The 24,497-nt window shown below is 42.7% G+C and overlaps 1 protein-coding gene across 1 annotated transcript in view; it reads left to right on the forward strand.

The window, feature by feature from the left end:
• Positions 1-24,497, forward strand: part of LOC117734510 (thyroid hormone receptor alpha) — a 69,712-nt gene that overhangs the window by 26,598 nt on the left and 18,617 nt on the right. Inside the window, exons 3-4 of the mRNA XM_034538562.1 lie at positions 1,381-2,614; positions 22,010-22,238. Of these exons, the coding sequence (XP_034394453.1) occupies positions 22,183-22,238 (56 nt within the window). The 5' untranslated portion in view covers positions 1,381-2,614; positions 22,010-22,182. The remainder of the gene's footprint in view (positions 1-1,380; positions 2,615-22,009; positions 22,239-24,497) is intronic.

Consider the following 24,497-nt stretch of genomic DNA (forward strand, 5'->3'; position numbering starts at 1 on the left):
CGACCACAAAGAGACACAAACGCCCTATATACTAACACAAAATGACCACATGGAGACACAAAACAACTCTGAAGGGACACAAAATGACCACATCGAGACACAAAATGACCACATCGAGACACAAAATGACCGCATAGAGACACAAAACTACCACACAGACACAAAACAACCACACACCAATGTAAAACGACAACCTAAAGGCACAAAACCTGCTCATCGGGTAAATTGAATATACGAGTTGTGTGAGAGCGAGATGGGGAGTGTGTGACTTTTTATGCACCTGCCGGACCTATTTACTGTTAATGTATGGACGAGTGGTGGTCACGGGGTTAAGAGGGCTTGAAGCTCAGCCAGGCAAATGGAAGGCATTCAGATAAATGGGTTGACTGCAAGTCTTGTTTTTGAAATGTACTTGAAATGGTGGACGGACCTCGATTCTGTTGGTTGCCTCCACTTGACGATGAACATAGCTATAACGAGGTGTGTGTGTGTGTGTGTCCAAACCCAAGAGCAGCTTGCACAGATGGAGGAAGACTAACAGTGTGTATGTGTCTGTACATTTTGTGCATTTAAATGTGGGTTGCCAACAATAGATGTTCCCACCCCGTAGCCGATTTGCATACTGAGCAAGAACTGTAGCTTTTGTTGTTTCAGAATGAACTCAGTGCAATTGAGTATTCGCCTCCATCGCCCCTACAGAGCCATTGTGGCGTGTGGGAACACCACAGCAATCCACACTGTTGTTTTATCATTGTGAATCACTTTTCTTGTGCAACATAGCCTGCATGTCTTTTGACAGCATGCACATGTCATAGAAATCCACCATTAGCATGTAATTACATCCAAGAGCCATCACGGCTTGACAGATGTTCTGAACCAAGATTGTTTTTCCTCAGCCCCACAGTAAGTGCTTTACCACTCATGAAGACCAACACACAGCTTGCCTCATGACTCGAGAGTATGATAAAAGAAGCACCCATGTTAAAATTCTCTATTTGTCCTTTTCCCTCGCTGCATCCTCCATATCCCGCCGGGGGAACCTGAGGTATCCCTGGTCAGATGGGATATGTAGTACCCTCCAGGTTCTGGGTCTTTCCCGTGGGTCTCCTGCCTTGCACTTCATCTAACCCCTCAATCGGGAGGCAGGCCTCAAGATGCTTGAACCCCTTTACCTGGGCTAGCAGCTTGTTCGGCATAATTAGTTATGCGGGTCACTTTGAAGGCGATGAAGAACTACTTTGTTGTTAAGTCTGGAGAACTTGTCGGGTCCTAAAGTGACCAAACTGAGCCCCAAAACTCGCCGATGACAAAAATAACTGGTGGTTAACAAGTGCCGTGGTCAAAGATGCTAACCTGTCTCTGTGTTTATATCTCCCACAGGTGGAGCCCCTGAAGAAACCTACCTGTGTATGTTCAGAGGCGGGGACAAGCGTCGAATTCTTCTTCAGATGGACTCGGGGAAACCACCAGCATTCTTTTACAAAAGACACAAGATGGAAGAATAGACCTCAAGACTGCCACAGCACTGCTTTACCTCCCGCCCGTCCTCTCCTCTTCCTCTGATCAAATCAGAGAGAACGACCTCTCCTTTTTTCTACCTCCCAGAGAAATAGAGATGGGAAAAGTGAAAGCAAGTTATTATTCGTTATCTATTCCTCTTTTTCGTGTCTTCGTGCATCCATTTACCTCAGGGATTTTCTCTCCCACTGCCTACCTCCTCCACCGAAACGGCCAACCACAGTGACTGGAACACAGGGCAGAAACACACCTGTGACCTCTCGCTGCTGTTACCATGACAACCTGTATTGCCTCTCGAGCTCTCACTGCAGCCGTGACGACCAGCAACGACCTCGGACCTCTTGCCACTCGCCAGCTCAGACCTGCTCACTGCCTGAATTGTACTGATCCACACTTGTAGCCTGGGTTGGTTATTACTGGACGGAGGGAAGGGGGTGCTGTTGCCAGAAAGCCAGCTACGCACTCACAATAGCCTCACCCTTCTGTGCAATACACTCGGCAGGAAACTATATACCTCAGCGACCCTCACTCAAGGAAACCGAAGGGAACTTTTCAGCAACAGCATTCACTATCCTGGTGCTCAAACCCAGGTAACTCGCGCTCACAAGCCCGGTGCTTCAGTCTACCCAGTAGAAGATTCTCCTTTAGCATCTTCCATTTGCCTTAGAGGCAGTAGTATAGCAACAGTAGCCAGGGAGGCCTCCAGAGAAGCAGGGTGGAGAGAAAGCGAGAGAGACTCAGGAGCGCTGCCCCGGCAGACAATTTTATTTTATCGGCTTCCCCAGCAAAGTCGCATCATACACAAGCCTCGTGATCCAAGCGGTAGCATAAATCAGCCATTGCCCAAGAGGCCTCTGGGGAAGATCACAGGAGAGGCTCAGAAGTTCCCCATTTGCCTTGTGTGTCTCCCACATGAAGCCTCAAGAGAAGTTAATCCACCCACGGAGCAGGAGACGTTCTTAAGGGGGCCGTAACAGCAAAATATATAAAGAACTCTCTGGCAGATGAAAACCAGAGCATTGTGAACCGTCGAAAAGTTACCACGATCCGTATTGTGTGACGGGGGACAACGTTCAGTACAGAGAAGAATGCAGCGGTGAGTTCCCTATCTCTTTATTACTTTACATGCTTGTTTATCGGCATGCTTTTCCTCACAGGTTTCTTCTTCTCAACAACAGAAGGTTCTGCATGCTTTAGGGTGTAAAGAATAAAAACGTTTTTCGTCCATGCTCTCATCCTTTGCCATTATATATTAATGATTACAAGAAGGAGGACAAAAGAAGAGATTTTCCATCTCTTATCGTTTCAGGTCTTTGAATCACAAACTGACATTTAAATGTCATTTCTGCCTTATTAGATGATACAGAGTGGAGACGGACAGCTTTGTAGTAAAGGTCATTAACCCCTGCAAGAACTCGTACATCTCGGCAAGGAAACCTCAGTCAGAAGAACACTTGGTTTGTGATAAAAGTCTCCGGGAAGTTTGTAGCTGCATATGATATAAGATTCGGGTTGATTAATGCCCGTGGTAAATGCGGTTTGACGAGCACAAAGATGGCAGAGAGCTTAGAGGGTTGTCGTCCAATCGGAAGATTGGCGGTTTTCGATCCCCAGGTCCTCCAGTCCACGTGTCCGGGGACAAGACACTTAACCCCAAATTGCTCCCAATATGGTCGCCCGTGCCATCTGTGTGTGAACGGGTGAATGACGACCTTTGGCGTAAAGCTCTTTGAGTGGTTATGCAAATGAAAGTCCATTTACCATCACCGCTTTGGTAAAGACGGAAATATATAACTGTCAGATGGATTTCCGTCACCATGAGGACATTTTAATTCCTCCACGCCAGCGGCATGATGGTTTTGCGTCGTGCGGTATCTCGTGAACAGCCAAAGGGAATTTCTGTAAATTTGGCACAAACTTCCACTTGGATTCAATGTGGAACTGATTATATTTTAGTGGTCAAAGGTCATTGTGACTACACATTTTTTGTCCGTAACTCAAGAATTCATACGCTAATTATGACAACTAACCAATGTCTACAAGGACATTAAAGATGTACTCTTTAGAGAAATTACCTCCATTTATGTTGATTTCTTTTGGCTTGGGGATTATGAAATACTTTGTTGTACCTTTTATTTCGTAGCAGATGTTATTTGCCTGGGATAATATATATATATATATATATAGTAGCAGAATGAGCTAATAGCATGAACCCCACGTAAAATCTCATTGTGTGGGAAACGCTGTTAATCATATTTTGGTATATCTGCCAACCCTGATTTCCCATCTAGTTAGCGCAGCTGCTGTCACATTAAACCCTCCTCCTAACTGCATCCGCAACGGCCTTCATGTTGTACCTGCAACGGAATAATCACACAGATGAAACAGGGAATGTTACCGCCGTCCATCATTTAGTGAATTCCTTTCAAACCTGATAAACTTGCATTTTGCACACAAAAAAATCACGACCTAGACTTCCAAAAATCAACTTCCATGTTTGATTACAATAAACGTAACTTTGTAACGCTGTTCATCTGTACACATGACATCTATTGCTTCTGTCCATCCGGGGAGAGGGATCCTCCTCTGTTGCTCTCCTGAAGGTTTCTTCCCTTTTTTCCCTGTGAAAGGGTTTTTTCAGTTTTTTTTAGTTTTTCCTGATCCGATGTGAGGTCCTGGGACAGGGATGTAGTATGTGTACAGATTATAAAGCCCTCTGAGTCAAATTTGTGTTCTGGGCTATACAAAATAAATTGAATCGAATTGAATTAAACGCAGTATTAACTCTGTTCTCTGAAATTATATTTTATTCAAACAACAGGACACGCTGTTCCTTGTCTGACAACGTGGGAAGGAAAGGGAGTAAAGGAAGAGTGTGAATGAGGGATGTAGAGATTTCAGAGAGACGGATTAGAGGTAGATGGTGGAGAATGGGGAGGGGGGAACCGAGGGAATAACATGTGAGCGGCTGAGATGGATGTGACTCCGGCAGCATTACATGTCTTACATCAAAAACCCTCTGTCCTCAGTCAATTAGCAGGAGTTCCACAAGCATCACCATCCGTCATTGACAGTCTGCTCACATCGCGGCAACCACAACTTAATCCCCGCCCCTTTGCTTCGTGTTGCCACGGCAACGCGCACCCTTCCCGAAGCCACCTTTGGCTCAGACACACAGTAATGCACGCAGAGCGCATGTCCCACATCGACCAATCAGATCGGCCGCTGTGTGTTTCTCTCTTTCTCTCGCTCTCTTTTGGCTCAGGTCATGTTTAAGAAGCATTGACCTACCAATCAGATGGCTCAGTGAAGTGAGTATGTGGTCACATATGCATTGGGAAGTGGCCCAGTTGTTTGGCTGCCGCATTAAAGGACACATGGGGCCATAGAAGAGAGGGGGAGAGGGAGAGGGAGAGGGAGAGATCTGATTATCCCGTTTGTGTGCACAGGTACACGAGCGACGAATGAGTCATCACCGGGCGCTCGGAGACTATTACTGCAATCATGCTGTGTGAGATATCTCTCCACTGGGGGAGATGAAACATACAAAACTTCTTTGAGTGTATGAAACATGAATTATACCCAGCTGTACTTTGTAGTTGTAGTTTTATGTTTCAGTTTGATTCTTAACCTCCAGTTTGTATGATGTGATGTTTGGCTGAGTACAGGTTTGTCAAAAATATGTAGAGCTTCCCTACATTTATCTTACAGTTCCTAATTTACTGAATTGACTATTAAATTGAATGATGTCGCCATCGATCAAAACTGACCGAGTGTGTAAAGATATAAGTGATACAGCGGGTTAATTATGAAGCTGCTGGGAGCTGGATTGTTTGAACTTTGGACGAGGTTTGCTGTTAGGTCTGTTTGCCAATTCAAGCTTAACTCTGGGTCTTTACTGAAAGGAAAAATCTTTTATAAAAATACACTTAAATCAAAGAGTGATCGTGCTTTTGCAAAGAGAGAGAATAATACCTGTTCCCCTGGCTTTGCATGCTGCTTCCTGTCGGACAGGAAGTCTGTGATCCACTTGCAGGGGATGTATGGCACGTGCAGCGGGGAGAGCTCATCCTGCAGCAGAGATGAGGTGATGGTGTTGAAGGCAGAGCTGAAGTCTACAAACAGGATCCTGGCCTCGGTTCCTGATGAGTCCAGATGCTGGAGGATGAAGTGAAGGGCCATGTTAATTGCGTCGTCTACAGACCTGTTGGCTCTGTAGGCGAACTGCAGGGGGTCCAGGGTCGGTGAGGGTTTTGAGGTGGGACGGGACACGTGTTTGTAGTCTGTAGTCGTTTTTCGGGGGACGGACGTCTTGAAGCAGGCTTGTCTCCAGGAGGTTGTTGAACATGTCTGTGATCACCGGAGATAGCTGATCAGCACAGTGCTTCAGGGTGGAGGGAGAGACGGAGTCTGGGCCGGCTGCTTCGCGGGGCTTCTGACTTTTTAACAGCCTGTTGACGTTGTTGTCATTGTGGTGGGGGGTGGGATTGGGGGAGGGGCTCTGGGATAGGTGGTTGTAAGGCATGGGCCCCTGCTGAGCTGGGGAAGGGGTACCTGGTGTTTTGGAGTGGTCAGTAGTGTGTTCCAATTAGTTGGTTTAGCAGATGTGTTTAGTCAGCGAGCGTTGGGCCCCTTTCAGAGCGACATTGGCCCTGAGAAGTCTTCCTTCACCATCCCACTGCAGTGGTTTGTGAACATGCAGCGTCGACCTGTGAGCCGCTGCATTGGCTGGTTGAGTATATGCAGGTGCTTTGATGGGCTTTCAACCTGAAGCCCGTGGTTTGTGTTTGATCTCCTACCCATACCGTCACCCTGCTTGGGGTCGGCTGTGGCTCATGGGGGAGAGTGTTTGTCCCGTAACCACAAGGTACCCAGTTTGATTCCCCGCTCTCCCCATAGTTACATGTCGAAGTGTCCTTGAGCAAGACACGGAACCCCCAGTTGTGTACATTTCTTTAAAAAAATAAAATAAAACACACACCACTGCAGCCTTCTCTCTTGTTTTGCAGTCCTGCTAATGCCTGTGTCATTTCTTTTCCTTGGGTTGTACATTTTATAATTAAGCTGGCTTAATTACCTATTTAACTGGTAGTTGAGAACAGGGCAATTTGGAATGTTTTTAATTAACGCTCCCTTTCCATGTATCCCCCTCCTCTGTCTCCTCATTGACCAGAACGTCCTTGTTAAAACATGCATGATATCCCTTTGCTTTAACATACGTCAGCCTCATAAAAAAGGCGCTTTTCTTTTCTTTTTTGCACTGTTTCACTTGACCATTGGACCATTGCAAATAACAGCTGTGTCTTTAAACATCTGTACATCCAGTACGTACAGTTTCTTGCAATTTTGTCAGGTCCACATTGTGACAGAGACAGTACGAGAGTTAAATTAGTAATAGCTGACTGTAGGCCAATTCAAATCGAAGAATCTTTTACAATTTTTTTACTTTTAACGTATTAGATGTCTGTGACCTTTGCACACGAAAAGCGGGCTTGTGATTATAATTTACCCCAGGACTATTTTTATCACATCATTCATTCCCCCTCTTTTGCTCGTGTTTTACTGTCGCCCAAGATTAATGTCAATGAAGCGAGAATACCCCGAGATGGCAGCCACTAGTTAAGTAGGAATGATGAAATGCAAGAATAACACACACCAAGGTCTAGGTCCATTTTGTATACTTTTTTTATTACCCAATCACCCACTGAATCCCCTGTGTCCAATTATCCCATTTATATGTGTGTGTTTTAATCAGCACTAATGGTTGACCTTCACTCGATTTTCAAGTTGACTCTCTCTGTCTCTACAAAACAAGAAATACTGGTAGAATCTCATATTACGGGTTCACTACCACCTTTTAACACTATGCAGTAAAATGACATGGATTATTTCTGATATCGTGGCGATAAAAGATATTTTCACCCAATTGCCATACGACATTGAATTAAAGAAGATTTAATGTGACAGGTTTTTAATACTGTTCCACATTCAGTCAGTATGTCTCTAATAAGGTCTCAGATCAGCTTTGCAACCATTTATCCCCCATTCTCCTTTGCCAAACTGGGTCCCACCCACAACACCTCTGTTGGATCTGGTTGGCCTCAATTCCATTTATTCCAATTATTTCACTTGAAAACAAGTAAAAAGAAAGGGGGAAAAAACAGCGAGTCTGCACATTGACGGTCCACAACACTTTCCTGTTGGCAGTGATAGGTAACCCCAATGCTGATCAGTGTGTCCACAAAAACTCCACATTGATTGACAAGAGTTTGCCGGATGGGAGACTATCAATACCGTTGATTTCGGGCTCATGTGTGACTGGTAGCTATGAATTGTTCAAGCGATGAGACTACATAATCTCCATTAGTCTTTTTCTAATCCTCGGGCACAGACTGCAGGACGCAGTAGCAATGCAAAGCCTGCAACATATGCTATAAATATACAAATGTTGTTGCTCAGAAGCATTCACTACTGCTATGTGCACCAGGGCAGAGGTTGTTTACGCAGATATGCAGGGGAGTTCAATTGCTGCAGTTTTGCAAATCACGAGTCGCGGTTAAATGTCGGGAATCTAAATCCTAGCGTTATCCGGGTTGGTATGACTACGCAGCTAGGGTAGCTAGTTATTGTACAGGACCTGACATGCTGTCAATACAGTATGTATACAACATGTGGCAATAAGATTATTTTTATTATTTTTATGTGAATACAGCAAAAATCTATAAACCAGAAGTATTCAAGTAGTTCATTCAAATGCTAGTGTTTATTTAGTGTCCAGAGATACTGCTGCGATGCCGCAAACCACTGAAGCAACATGGTGAAATGGCTGCAATCGAAACTATAAAATAATAATCATTATGGTCTATGGTTAAATGAATCGCGCTTGCTTTGGTATCAGTGCTGAAATGTGGAAAACAGCCAGTCAATGAGTAATGATACTCATGAGGGAGTGGCTTCCTTTCATATTGTTAAATAGGCTCAGTGATGTGATCTTAAAGGGTTCAAAAGGCATTTGTGTTATTTAATCTCGACTTTGACCGTGAACTTTTGTACCCTGGGAATGAGAGTCACCTAATGATTTGGGTTCAGCAGTCAGTCTGGGTCTCTCCTGCTAGCAACTTAGCGCTTTAGAAATGAAGCAGGCTAACAAAGTTTTTTTAGTTTTTGTTAAAATCTTTAAATTGATTTTATTTATATATTAATAGATCTATATTTTCCATTTTGGGCTTTTGGCTGAGTGAAACACTTCACCTACTTGCCCAAGGGACAAGTGTCTGAAAAAGCTAAATGTCAAGCAACCGTAGCAGCCTGAGCCTGGATCGGTCAATCTTCTGCCTGCCGATTCCTGCAGTGTCACATGTCCAATTCAGTGGCCCCCCTCGCATCTGTCAACCTGCTGCATCTGTCAACCTGCTGCTCTCAATCAATGCAATATAAAGACATATGACGGCCCGTGTGTGCTGACACTGACGCAAACCGGATGAACACACACTATCAATACTGTGTTTGACATACATCACCTAAAGTTTACTTTCAATAAATGTTTTCATACATGACTTATAATATCATATCATTTGACTAATGTGTGCTTAATGCCCATTAGCTCTTTGGATTAAAGTTTTTCTTTAATCTTATTAATGGAAACACGGTAAACCGCATAATTGGAGTTTACTGGAGAGGTCGGTACCAACATTAATGTAAGCCTGCAAGAAATTGCAGAAGGAATGCTAAATGTGTGTTTGAGGCTATTTCACGTCTGACTGGTCGCTCAGCACCGCTCCCCTTAGTTACTGTTGCTCCACCTGGATTTATTATCACGGATACTCTGAGCAAATGGCCAATGACAATGATGACAGATTACACCTGAACTCATAATCAGTTTTTGAATCAAGAAAAAAAAGGCGTCTAATTTTTAGTTTTCTAGTTTTAGCTAGCTAGCTAATTTAGCTATTGTTAGTGCCGTGAGACGGCTGAAAAGCCCGGAAACATTTCCAGCTGAGTCGGCATGTTGTAGATTCTTGTTCACGGCACTCGGATACAGAAGCTGTATTTTGTTCGTCCAAAATTAAATATAATGAGGGGAAAGTTAAATCAGTTTGTTGTATAAGTGTGTACATAAGACATACATTTGTTCAACAAGAGCTAAATGCCAGCGGACTTGTCAAAGTTGTAGTCCAAACACCAGCTTGCATCCAGGGTTATTTAAATGTTCCGGTTCAAGTGAGAGAACCTTTTGGTTGTGCTCATGATTTAGTTTTGTCTAGAAATTAGAAGTTAAATCCTCTTCTCATCAAATCACCTGTTTAGTATTCTCTTGGTGTGTCTGCACACAGATCATCGCATGGTAGCATTTTTTTTCTCCCTCCCTTTACAAAAAGCTGCTCTCTATTCTTGCAAATTATGACAAACAACTTCCAACCCTTTAATTTAATTTGCCCAAGCTGGGTGATCCATCACAATTAACACAAAGCTTTAATTTGGTTTTCTAGCAGTTTTCTCTTAAGTCTTTATTTAACTTTGCATAATGAAGCTTTTTCATTTCAGAAATGGAAATCTCTTGAGAAATAATCCCTACAAAATATGACATATTGCTACCTAAACCCCCTCCACCCCCCCTTTTCTTAAACCTGAACGGCAGCTAACTCGCATAAAGTTAAGGCAACGGAATATATTCATTACAGGATTAATTACATTAGTCAAGGCAAGGGGGCAGATAAATACTGACTCGACAGAGCTGAACATGAAACATTATTTGAAATATATACTGCATATTGCAGAAACGAAACAAACCTTTAACATAAAGAGATGACGTATGAAACGTACCCCGCAGTTGTCTTCCGCTGGACAGATTTACGAGCTAACAGATGGCCGCTGTTTACAATCTGTAAAGCAGAAGACCGTATAGGCAGGGTGTGAAAGTAGGACGCAGACATAAGTTGAAATGATTTACAGTATTTGGAAACTGCATGAAATCATTTGTAGGTTTACACCACACACTTTCCATGCGCAATAATAATAAGAAAGTACGGAAGCACTCAGGGGAAAATTCTGATGATCCATTTTCTCCTAATGATCTAAATAGTTTTCTCTACTGTTTTTATGATTTAGGAACAGTTGGAAAGAACATTTCCAGGATAATCTTTCTTAATTCCTTACTTTTTTGTTTTATCTGTGTCATACTAACTTTGGCCACAAGAGGCTGACGTGCACCCCGTTCTAAATGGGACTAAACACATTAACGTTGTCTTGGGTTTCAATTCCTCCATCCACAAGACGCATACATCCGATAGCAGCTGGACCACGCGCTGAAGATGGAAAGGTCAATAAGAGAAGCTCAGAAAAATACGGTGTTGGGATTCAGGTTCGCTCCGGCTTCATTTTGCAATTCCAATACCGTTGGTATTTTCCAAGTGACTTAAACTGATAATATCATAACTAGATTGGCTGGGGGAGGAGCTCAGAGAGGTCGTAGCAGGTTATATATAAGAAAAGGATTAGTAGAGGGGGGAGGTCAGAGGAAGGAAGGCTGGTCTCGAGATTATTAAGTCCATCCAATGACGGAGAAGTCCCGGGTTTTTATCTCCACCACCAACGCCGTGTCCTCGGGGTCATAGAACTCCTTATGAGATTTGGTTAAAGATGCGACAGGGAGAATGTGCATTGGCAGAATGTGATGATTTAGTTGACCTGTGGAAGTTGTGACTGCCACGCGCTCCAGGTTGTCTGGTTCTACGGCTTCCTAATGCCCACATGTTATTAAGCCACAGTATGCTGCCCCCCTGGCGTCGCCATTACGCAAACAAACAGGAAGTCTGTGGAGGCGAAGGGCCACAGAGAAGGGGAAAAGGATTTGTTTTATTGCCATCATTTATTTCACCTTTCAAATTATTTCAAAGCGAGGCATTGTGATTTTTTTAAATCGCCAAATCTCTGCCAGGCGGACTTATTTCTACATGAGAACGGTATATTTTGTCATATCGCCCAACCATATTAAGAACTACGGTAGCAAAATGCCTTCTCCAGAATCTGTGTTTTGTCCGTTCTGGGCTACTGTAGAAACATGGCTGCTTCTTTATAGGTGACCAGGGCTCATTCTAAGCTTCCAATACTCTTCTTAGTTTCAGGTGATTCTAAACTAATTGTTGTGAATATTATATTCCACTTCTGCTAATGGATCCCATTTGGGCCTTTTAAGAAAAGCTCAAAATAGTGTCTGCCTGTCAACCTGCCAACTACAGAGCCGTGCAAGCGAGTGCTGTAAACACGAGCACTGAAACAAGTGGCAACGTGAATTAACATCAAATTCTTCACTCCAAGCTTTTCTTTTTGACGGACGGATGGCAACAACAACAGATTTTAGTTAGTGAAACGATCTAAAACTGTAAAAGCGCTGCAGAAAAATGAAACAAAAAAATCAAATAAAGAATTGCCAGTCAGCTGGTTGCGCCTCCCTCTTTTTGTTCCTGCCTGGGCAACAAGAGCGGGTATCAGATTATGATTGTTCCTACAGCAGGGTCAATTATACAGCTGCAGCTTATGCTGAATGAATAACACCAACGGTGGACGGAGAGATGTGTGTGTGTGTGTGTGTGTGTGTGTGTGTGTGTGTGTGTGTGTGCGTGTGTGTGGGGGCGCAGTCATTCTAACACATCCACACAAACAGGAGAGGGGAGGCGAAAGGAAGGTCAACCGTGGAAGACTCACATTCTTGGCAGCGCGGCTGATCGTTACAGAGGGAGAGAAGGGGGGGGGAGAAAGAGGAGTGGAGGATGAGAGAGTGCAGAGATATGGAGACAGAAGGGGGAGAAAGCTGTGGCGCTTTGATTTGAGAAAGAACAGCGGTTTTGTGTTTGGCTTCACGGGCCAGTTTCTTTAATGTTTGACTTAATGCATATAAATATATATATACAGTGTATATATAGCGATGTTTGCCCTTACACTCCGTGTGTGCGTTCACAGCGCAGCCTTGTATGTTGCTTTAATATTGTTCACTTAAACAGAAGAAAGAATGTCAAATTTATATAGAAGAAGTGAAACGTTCAGTGTGTTCAATACACATCTGTGTCCACGCAATGCCTCAGGCCGCTGGGTGTGAGGGAATACATATGTCTTTGCAACCAAATCAGCCCAAATCACTTTATTTTCTAAATTAAACCAGCAACTATGGATTATTTACTGTATATTCCCCCAACATTTCTTTTATACAATCTATGAAAAATACAGTTTTCAACATAAAAACCTATGAAACGCCACATTTTGATACACCATAATAGTGTATTCAAGTAATGCATTTTAGCTGCTACTATATGTTTTTGTCTTCTAATGTCCATTGCAAAAGAAAAAAGCTTTTTTTTTTTTTCCAGAAGAGTGATTTATGGCGAGACCGCTGCTGATCCATCATCACACACGCATGTGAAATGTGGTATAATTACACAGTCTAACAACCACAGTGGGAAAGGAAGTGACCGTTCTCGGCCGATACTCATTCAAAATGTGCTTTTTGCTGATGACACTATGCTGTGAAAGCTTGTAGCGTTAGCCGTACTGCTAACGCGCAGAGGTTGCATAGACTTACATTATGATGCGTTCAAGCTGTGTTTGGTAAAAAATCTGTGTTGGACGGTAATCTTTTTTTAAATACTTTTTGTTTTTGGTGAGAAACTTGAATAAACCCAGCTGTCTGAAGAAGTTTTCACAGCAATATAAAATACATGTTAAAGAGGGAATTATCACCTGTTTAACGCCCTAACACTAACTTTAAGCAGCTAATACATCATTAAAACTACAAATGACATAAAAATGATGTATAGAAATAGTCTTTATTTCCTCATCATTTGAATTGGGTGCTTTTATGGAAATCGTAGTTGTTTGTACATCTGTGGGCACATTGATAACAGGAACTGCCGATATCTCTATTTGGCGTATTTAATGGTGCCAAAATTTGAAGGAAAAATATAACCCACTCACTATAATTCCCGTTGACATCCATTAAAAAAACTAAAGTTGTGTAAACTAGTTTAGAAACCAGGAGGCGACCTCCGGGTCTGGAAAGTGAATCCAATGTGTCAATCAAGAATTCATGTCTACTAATCATGACACTTGCACGCAGATGTCCAATAGATGAGGACGTAAGATGCCACATGACTGGCGGGTGGAAACGGGCCGAGGCTGTAATCTGAGTTTAAACTGTGTGCAGCGCCGTGTGAATTCAAACACAGATCTAGAACTTTCCACCCTCCGTACTTTTGTTTAATTTATTAACTATGAAATGAGCGCCTTGGCAGCGTACCGACGCGATGCCGTGATCGTGATGCGTGTGAGCGCTCGCTGCTGTCGCACAAAGCGGTTGTGGTGTGTGAAGGCAGATGGCGCACTTAGGTTGCCATGGTCTGCCTCTTGAGAAAGGATAAAAGCCTTCTTCTTCTTGTTCTTCTTGTTCTTGTTCTTTTTCTTCCTCTTCCTCTTCCTCTTGTTCTTTTTCTTGTTCTTCTTCTTCTTCTTCTTCTTCTTCTTCTTCTTGTTCTTGTTCTTGTTCTTTTTCTTGTTCTTGTTCTTGTTGTTCTTCTTGTTGTTCTTTTTCTTATTCTTGTTCTTGTTCTTGTTCTTGTTCTTGTTGTTCTTCTTCTTGTTCTTGTTGTTCTTATTGTTGTTCTTGTTCTTTTTCTTCTTCTTTTTCTTCTTGTCTGCCTGGAAAAAAGGTTTGCTCAGCAACGTTGTTCGGTTTGAGTACAAACACAAAGTTCTGAAGCAACAGTCCCTGTTATCACTATGTGACTGTTAAGGCAAGTTTCAAACTTTCCAAAAGGTACTCTATAAGTAAGCAAGCCAGGAGCTGTTCTGGAGCTTTCAGTCCAACACATGATCAGCCGATCAAAGCTTCAAAGCTGAAATTGAGAGTCCTCCTCATGACCTTTGGAACAGCTGTTTTTTTTGGACTATATGATTTATAGTCTGTTTTTTTCCAAATGCTTCAGCTTCTCAAATGCGAGATTTGTTAATTTCTTTAATCAGTTTAGACTACTTTCCTACTTTGGGAAAAAATGAACTTGTGTTGAAAGCAGGTGAAGTCTCTCTGTAAGGCTGCTGGAATACAGCATCCTGCGTAACACAAGCAGCTAGCTGGGGGAGGGGGGAGATTTATGTTAATTTCATGTATTCATTCGAGGAACGTCACGTCCTCCTCATCGCTCCCCACGGACATGATGTATCTGTCCGCTGCCATTTTCCATCTCTTCAATGTCAAAAGACATTCGCGTCACATGCACATCATGATTTATTTGACACTTCCTTGCACTTTGTTGCACTTTGCTGTCATCCATACATCAACTTTTCAACCACCGGCGTACGAATGCAATATTTCAGCTTTTCACTTTTTTATTTCATAGAGTTTTTTTTCACAAATAAATGGAATTTGAATGAATATACCTGTGTATATGTAACCCTGGTTCTATTAGCTCTGGATGACCGTAAGATGGTACAGTGGAAGAGATAGAGGAACACTGGAGCAAATAGGACAGACCTTCAAGGAGAGGGGGGTACAGTGTTTGTGTGTGTGTGTGTGTGTGTGGGGGAGGGGGGCGTCTTCAAGCTGTTCAGTTGCTCTTCAACCATGACGACCTGCCCACTCACACTCAGCTGGATAAATATTGTGGAACATCAACTTTCCCCAAGGAGAATATTCCTCGGTTTCCAACAACTTCACAGACACACAGACACACACGCAGCTGGTAAATGCAGTCGCTGGCAGAGAAAACGGCAGCCATACATAGTCAATGAGAGCGGGGAAAACAATGAGCACACAGAGCGGATGATTACTGTAAATAAAAGAATGGAGCGGAGGACGCAATGCCGCAAAGGGAGCCGGGGAGAAGGAGAACGGGCTGGAATGAGGAGGCACGGGGCACGGAATAAGTTCCCACTCTGTTTTTCTATGTTCTGTGTCGATTTTGAAACATAAAATAAGTAGCCGGTAATGACTCAAAGACGACGTTCAAACACATAGCCGCTGTTGTTCTGCTGCGCCATCCCACAAACGTCTGGAATCCGCCCGCTCCCTCCATTGGCGGCTGCACCTGCCTCGTGCTGGAGGGTGAACGTCCGTATATTCACATTGAATCCCTTCAGATCTTTTGTGATGGTGTAGAAACCCCCAGAGCATAAATAAATGAGAGTCCCCATGGCAACGCTGCGCTCCCATCACAACTTGACAAACTCTTCTCTAAATTGTGAGCGATACAGCTGAAACATCTGGGAAGAGCTTCTTGACCTCGAGCCATGATTAGATTTTTCATTTCGGTGACATGAGATGATTTGATGCTTAACCCTGACGTCTATAAATATATTCTTTTGCCACCGGGGAGCAGCGGGATGAGCTTCATTGATGTACAGTTTTTCACCTGATGGAGTTGTCATGGTGACCGTATTAGCAAACCGTTACCCAACAACCCATCCAGAGAATTCCGAGCATCATTGGCATTCATTTGTGTTTTTCTGTCCGCTTGATAAATGACATCAATGTGCGCTTCCATCGGCTCCGATACGATCAAAGACCGCTTATGAGAAGCGGATGGAGTCATTTTGACTAATGCCAGATGGGACACTGGTTGCCTAGTGCTGAATTAGACATTTTTAGAAATGTTTCCACTTTTCTGCCGGTTAACGCTGTGATATCGACCTCTCAATCACAAGGTGGCCGCGGCCCAAAGTCCACCCTGCTTTATGGTCTCATTGGTCTCTATATGGGGCCATCATTTCCTAAGCGTCCGTGCACCGTGTGACCCGGGCGCGGGTTAAATAAACATGCTCAGACTCAGTCATTAGCTCATTTGCACTGATAAAATCATCTTAGCCCAGAAGGGCCTAATCTTTGTGACCTGGCTTCGCCCACTAAGTCCGACTTGCAGCCCCCGCCGACCTGTCAGATTTTAGCTCCAGATATAATGCAGCGTGTACTGTGTACAGTACAGTCCTGGATTATCTCGAGGCCGCTCATGTTAAACATGCACCCAGCGAACTGTAAACATCCAAATGTCAACTGTTACAACGCTATTCCCCACCATCAGATAGCTGCAGTGTGTCCACCTGAGTTTTCTTGCAAGAGGGGGGGGGGGTTATTACAGTTTTGCGACAGCCACAAATACCAGATTGTTGCCCTTTTTTTATGTAGGAGCATTTGATTTATTGATTGCTGTAACAAGTACAACAAAGTTACATAATTAACAGCTTCAGAAGAGCGACTAAATGGACCTCGACAAGCATGAAGATGCTTTGACTTCTTTTACTGCGCACAATAGCAAATAAGTTGCGCTATGAAGTTTATTGTAGATCCACGGACATGCACTTGTGATAGCGCCCCCCTCCCGAGCAAAGCTTAGTGTCAAGCATTAGATTAGTCTGAAATGAGAATCCTTTTGGGCCGCTGCAGCTCTGTGTGTGCGCTGACTATAAATATAGAATTTTTTTCTTCCTTCCTCTGTTGATTTGCCGATGTGATTACGGAGCTCGAGCAAGTGATATAGTGGGAGGAAGGAGAGGGAGGGAGGGAGGGAAACAGATCTTTGATCATGCTGTGCTGCTTCCTCTCTCCATCTAATCAGCGTGGACGCCATCCAAGGCATCTACTCTGAGGCAGACGAGAAGCGTGCACGTGCCTTTGACTTGGTGTGTTCAGGAAAATGTGTTGGGAGAACATGTTTCACGAAGACTGAATGTATGTGTGTGTTTGATGGTTAAATAGTATGTATGTGATGTGTTTGTGCGTGCATGCGTGCGTGTGTTTTGTAACACCTGTGTATGATTTCTTAACCTTTTAAACCCCACAGCCCCCAAATAAGGGTCCTAATTAGGAGACTCTGGGTTTTCAGGTAAAACCATAAAGATAATAATAAAATAATATCATGATGTTTCACACAAATTAAACAGCAGAACGTAAGCTACAATAATTAGTAAGCCGTTTTCAAATGCTCCAAACACAACTCACACAATAGTAAAAATAAGAACTCAAGTATCATATTCATAAAGACCAAAAGGCAAGAGGAGTCCACACAGATTCCAGTCATAGTTTTAAAAATCCTCTACACCCAACCCCCACCGTGATACAAGCAAAAGAACACAGTAACACAAATCGCTTCATCACAATACAGTGTGCAAATTTCAAAAAACAATTTTTTTTACTACTAATACAATTTTTTTTATGCTGTATTTGCATGTATTGAACCCCATTAGTAATATAAATGTGAGATATATAGTCTGGTACATGAGAAAACTCAAATGGCACAGATGGTGCCAAATGTGCCCAAATGCCCATTTTTGAGATCTCGCCTAAACTGTCTTTACTAACAAGGCTCTAATTCTATTCTGCTTCACTTTTTCAAAGTCAACCTTTGCAGAGATACTGTTCATATATTGTTCATATATTGCGCTGAGGAGAAAAAAACTACTAGCTGCATAATTTCAAAGAGATAATCATAATAATAAGTGTTTTTTACAAGGCAAACCTGTAATTGTTTTATTTTGTGCTGTGTGCCATCTTCATTTAATCTTAACCAGTAACATATAGGCTGATATTTACACATCTGAAGTATTCTCACAAGTTTTTACTTTATTATAACACCAACATTATTCAAATAGCCCTTCTGGTAGAGGATATACACCCTTTTTAAGTTTGGGTATGTTTTTCGAGCAGAATCCTACAAAAATAGGCTGGGGTGTAAAATTGCCGAGCCTGTCTGTTTCCAGGCAGACTGGATCCCTATGTACACATTGGAGAGTACAAACTGGTCCATCTGCAGTTGATGCACATAACATTGATCTGTATAGCGTCACTGACCCCGCAGCCCCAGAGGACGGGGTTGAGTTGAACTTCTCATTATATATATTTAGTTTTCTCAGGGGGATTTTTTTTGTTTTGGAAATGAAGTTACACATGTTGGAATACAGAAAAGAACAGCTGATCCCAGCTATCAGAGGGCTGACACATGGAGACAGACGAGCATTCGTGCAAGTTGGCTGACTTCCTCGATACATGATGAACTGAAAACAGTTTTCAAAGTCAGTCAGGGATCTGAAAATGTTGCGTCCATTTGTGGGATAATTGTGCTTTTGGAACTACAGTTGCCATCGTTTAGGGGCTTTTTTTGTGGAAGTATACAGGAAGTATAATGTCGCCATGTTGTTCGCTGGTGGCAACTACTTGAGCTATGTGGCTATATATGTTTTTAAAGCAAACTGGCATCATTAGAAGTATGCAAAATCCGCAGTTCCTGTTTGCAACATGATGGATGTAAACAGATCACTCACCTCATCGGAACAAGTGCTCGGTCCGAATCAAACCAAATTATTGGAACAAGGAGCAATCGCATCTTGAAACTGTGTTTGTTGTTGGCTGCTTGTGCGCACGTGTGTGTGTGTGTGTGTGTGTGTGTGTGTGTGTGGATTGCTTGTTCTGATCGCACACACTCTGATGCCATCTACTGTTGCAGCTAGAGAAGTGGAGCTCAGCTGTTTGTTTTTATTTCTCTCTACATATAGTTGCAGAAATCAAACTGGCAGAAAGAAAGTAAACCTTTTTTATTTAAATAATGTTTATTAAAATCAACAGAAAAGACCCAAAACAAACAAAATAAATTGAAATTGGTTAGTACAGTGAGAAATAATGAATTACACACAACCAATTAATCGTTAAGCTTTGTTTAGTTTATTTTGCGCATTTTAAAAAATAAACAAGCATAACACAGATAACACAGATAAATATTATCACAGTGCAGGAAGAGGCCAAAGACCCATTGGGCTTATCTAAAGCCTTCACCTATATAATATTACAATTTCGAGTATTTAAAAAAAAAAAAAAAAAGTATTTTGTGTCGATGTGTGAGTGCAACAACTATAGATATAAAATAAAATCTGAAAGAAGGAATGCATTCTGTGATCTTTGTTTCTTTGTAAATTAATTATCTTTTGAGTTTTGGGATTGCACAATCTCACAATTTACTGATTAACATCAAAATATACTTTCAGTACCAAAGTAAAAGTACTCCTAATTCAGAATGGCTCATGTGAGAAAGGGTAAATAATTACTGATCCATTATTGTATGCATAACTTTAATGTTGCGGTCGATACAAATACAGCTCATTTTAATTAATGTGCCTAAATACTACTTAATAATACATTATAGTGTATTAGTTGATATATATTTTCTATGAAGAATCAAAATCTGCAAAGCAGCCTCACTAGGATCTAATACTGTGACATTAAAAGTACTTTCCCTCTGAGATAAAGTGGACTAGAAGTAGAAAGTTATATCAAATGGAAATACTCCAGTGACCCCGGCTTGATGCATTTAATTTAAATTGTACACTTTTTTTCTTCCTGGAGAGAATGACCCAGATCACGCGATCCTGTGGGAAACACTGTGCGGATTTGTATAAGTACGCGTATGCATGTGCGTTATTGTGTGCAATTTTTCTGCTCAATATATGAAATAAACCTCCAGGGAATCGGCCTCCCCTCATAAGACAACAGTTTTCCTGTTTGTTTTATCCAGCGGTCATGCTAAATGATCCGAGCTCACAGGCCGGCTCTGTGCAGGGAACCAGGTCAGCTCAGGTCACATGTGCGGTAGACCACCGGTGTTGTGGTGACTCTGGTGTCCTCATCTGGCGCTCGCTGTTCCTCGCATGGTCATACGCATACAGTTTATGGGAGGGGGTCAAAAACATGTGATGTAGTCGTAGTTTTTTTTTTTTTTAGTACATGGCGAGTGGCTGATCTTTTAAAAAATATATTACTATTAGTTATATCATAGCATAGCTTTATTTTTGTTAAAGGATCTTTCTGACAGACGCACTAAACCATGACCAGACGAATATTTAAATTTCTGGCTAGTGTCCATTACTCATAAAAGCCGGTCCAGTAAGAGCCAAAGTGTTCAGCCTACCGGAGGAAGCTCGTGCTGCTGTTTACTTTGATTTGTATTCAGGATAAAGACATCAGATCATGATCATGTCAGCCAGTGCCAGTCAAGTATCCTCCGTGTGGTCATAGTATGAAAACAAATACTAATAGAGTTATGGAATTATCAGTTGATTATTATTAAGTGAGTTTCCTTCCTCAACATTTAGGTGCAGTTTTTGAGCATTTGAACATCTGGGACTGATTGTGTTCCAGTTTGTAATGCAGAACTAGAGGTGTGAGAGGCTGGTGTAGCAGGTAGGATGTGTACCATGTTGGCATGTTAACATTTGGCAATTATCACTTGCTAAGGCTGATGGGAATGTCATTGCTTTTGCAGGCGGGCAATCTGCAAGTCTAAAAAGGGAAGCCAGTGTGGAAGTGCCATAAACGTGCATTCTCTCTAAATTCCATCAGAGAGCGACTCCTCTGGTTGTATAGAAGTCTACAAGAAAATGACTCTACTTTTCTCTTGATGTATTCCCTCAGTAAACATTGTAAACATGAGCTTGTGGCTTCTTACAGCATGATGTTCATTTAGTAAATGATGGTACAATTAGAGTCATATAGACCAAAAGCGGGGTATACTTTAGGGCGGGGCCACCTTGTGATTGACAGGATGCTACCACAGCGTTGTCCGGTATGGGAGTTGTCCGTGTTTTTATTGTATAACTTTAACACTTTCATAGTGAGTTTTCAGTTCTTGAGAGTTTGTTGGAACATGTTGGTCGCCTAAAAGAAATGTAGCCGTCAAAACAGTCAACAAGCCAACGGGTGACATCATGGACCGTAATAAAACGTTGGCCTGATGGACGAGAGGATTCCCAAAAGTTTTCTCTAATTCATCTTGAAGGACACATGAACTTTACTTCAGGATGGTGCCAGCGGAATATTTTGTGTGCAACTTCAATCTATCCAATAGCTGTTGAGATATTGAAGTCTGGACTAAAGCGTTGGACCCATCGACTGACCCACCAACAGACATCGCCATCCCTAGAGCCTAGATAGCTGCATTTAAAATAAATGTGTTTTGAATGTGTCAACTCGCCTCAAAATCGGCCAAACATTTTTAGCATTTTTTTGTGCTCGAAGAATCTTCGTGGGATCACTTTCAGTGGTCCACACAGTGAAAAACAAGCTTAAAGGCTAGTGTATGTATTGGCTTAGGTGTATTCAAAGAATAACACTCCTTTATTTTCCCTTTTTATATATCTTGATGGCCAAACATATGTTTGGAGTTCAGATGAAACACACTTTGACCACTTTTGTCCTTATCGTTTTGTTCCCTTTTTTGTGACGCTGCAAAATCCGAGCATAAACAGGTTTTTATTACCTATTTAAGATGATTGAAAATGATGGTGGGTTTCGCGGTCATGCCTTCCTCCAAATAAATTGTAACAACTTAAGAAGTAGGCGTGGTCATTGCGACATCCCCTGGTGGTTTGTGGACGTCATGACGGTCATGCATTTTAAGCAGATCATTGTCAATTTGTGTCACCGTGTGTCTGTTTCTGACTGTGGCTTCTCTCTCTGCACCTTCAGCTCTCTGATGCGTCCACTGATGTCCCGCCCACCGTGCTCCTCTCAGCCAACCACTGCTCAGATTCACAGATTGCTGTCTGTTGAAGGGGCCGCTGGCGAATGCTGAGCAGGCTGGCGAGGTCGAGGTCCGCCTCATTGTCCTGTGATTGGCTGCTGGACGGGACTGAGGCTACATGGAGCCAATGTCCAACAAGCAGGATAGCAACTCATCAGAGGGAGAAGAGAAAGGGTGAGAAAGAGTGTCTGTGTGTGTCACACTGTGATGGATGCCACTTCTGGTTGTGTATGTCCTTCATCTTTGATGTAAACTTGAAAGGAGAGCACAGATTAACAATGGATTGGACGGATGACAGAATTGAGGGATGATGGATGCATGAATGGATAAAGCGATACATGCATGGATGGAGGGATGCATGGATTGAGGGATGCGTAGATGGATGGATGCATGCATGGATAAAGGGATGGATGCATGCAGGCAGGGACGCATCGACAGGGTGATGGATGTACACACAGATGGATCAATAGATGGGTGGATGTACGGATAGATGGACTGAGGAAGTTCACATCATGTGAATCCTCACAGGGCGGATGCAAGGTCCAAATGCATCAGAGACTTGATGCTTTAATCAAAGCGAGGATAGAAACAGTAACGCTCAATAACAGACGAGCGCTTGTGCTGCGTGAGCTTTATAAATAGATAGAGAAAAGGGCTGGATGGGGGGAGGGGGTAGTGTATTTTTTGGAGAGTTAAGACAGAACACTCTGTCACGCTGCCATCTGGGCTCTCTCCATTTCTCCAGCACGTGCAGTCACACACACACTGAACAAGTTCAGATGCACATGAGTGTGTGTGTGTGTGTGTGTGTGTGTGTGTGTGTGTGTGTGTGTGTGTGTGTGTGTGTGTGTGTGTGTGTGTGGAGAGAGATTAGTGGAGCCGGATTAAGAGCAGCGAGGGCAGATGGAGCCACAGAAAGCAGAGAACAGATCAGGACGCCTCGATATGTGACATCAACAGGGGGATTGTCACTTTTGTTTTGTTGCGTGTGTCTCTCTCTCTCTTGGTGTCATTGAGCGCGCACATGTTCTTGAGAGGGCTGCCTCATGCCCTAACCCTTCCCCCTCTGATTGCTGAGTCACGGAGCGATACGCATGCGCACACACACACACACACACACACACACACACACACACACACATGAACACGTTCACACACACAGAGATGTTGATGCAGAACTTCACATAGCCTGGAGTAGAGGATGCTGAAATAGAATGTTGTGTGTGTGCCAGTGTGAAGCCTCTGATTATTACAGGAAATATAGCAAATATTTAAAAAAACATATTGGCTGAGGTGCGCGTACGAAGGAGCGAATAAGTTTTGTTGTTGTATATTGCATCTTGCATGTGTGAGTGACGACTATACCAGGAACAGCATGGCTCGGTCGGTAAAATGGACCAATAGCATTCGAAGGGCCATTCTTCCTCCTCCCTCTTTCAGAGGCCTTGTCCTCAGGTAAACCCCTCCGTGGTCGCGCATTGAGTTTATCAGCTCAGGCGTCACAAGCGAGCGCAACAACAGATGTGTATTAATTCACAAGCCTCTTGGCCATTTGCTATTCCAAAGCAGATTTGTTGCAGAAATGTCAACTCTTGATAATGTTGTTTCTATCTTCATTTATCGTAGCGCTATTTCAAAATGTTTATATAAAAACGACATGGTAAACAGACTTAGTCTAACATAATTTGCATGTTTTTATTAATTCAGATTGTTCTGATTTAATCTTGCCTCGCTATAACATTGTTGGACTCATTTCAAATCAGAATTGAGGCAGCCGGCAGGATTCGTCAGGATTCCAGACATTGTCAAGAAATATATGGTGCCTACATTACCCACAATGCAACTGGAATTCCGTGTTTTGTGCTAGTAGCGGCTAATGTAGCCTCAAGCAGAGCTGAGCAGCGGCGGTAACTTCTTTCTAACTCTTTCAAACCGACACTGACTCACATGGGGCAATTTATCGGATTTCGCCCGGTCGATCATCGGTCGCACAGCTGCAAGCAGGAATTGTCCTATTAAATATAACGCCAGGATGTAATTTCCTTTCAGCGTGACAGTTGTCCATCACATGGGAGCAATGTGTACTTATTTTTTTAATTTTTACATTTTTTTATTATTATTTTAGCAGATCAACTCGGGACAAAAAGCGAAACAATTACCTCTCTAAGTAATTGGCAGGGAGGCCCAATTAGTTTGAGAGGTAATTGTTTTGCCTCAATTGCAGAAAAGTACGTGTCTATATTTGAAATCGGCTTTTGTGACAGACAAGCCTTCATCTTAAAGGATAATGTATTTCATCACATTTTAGTCAGATACCTGGTCCTCATTTTAGCTAGTGGCGTGGCTCTGGTCCACACATTTCAGTGTAGACCAGACATTCATGATCCCCAGAGGATCTCCTGTCTTGTGATTCCCTGACTGCTCCCATTAAGC

The sequence above is a fragment of the Cyclopterus lumpus genome, chromosome 8, assembly GCF_009769545.1.
Source record: "Cyclopterus lumpus isolate fCycLum1 chromosome 8, fCycLum1.pri, whole genome shotgun sequence".
Taxonomy (NCBI): domain Eukaryota; kingdom Metazoa; phylum Chordata; class Actinopteri; order Perciformes; family Cyclopteridae; genus Cyclopterus; species Cyclopterus lumpus.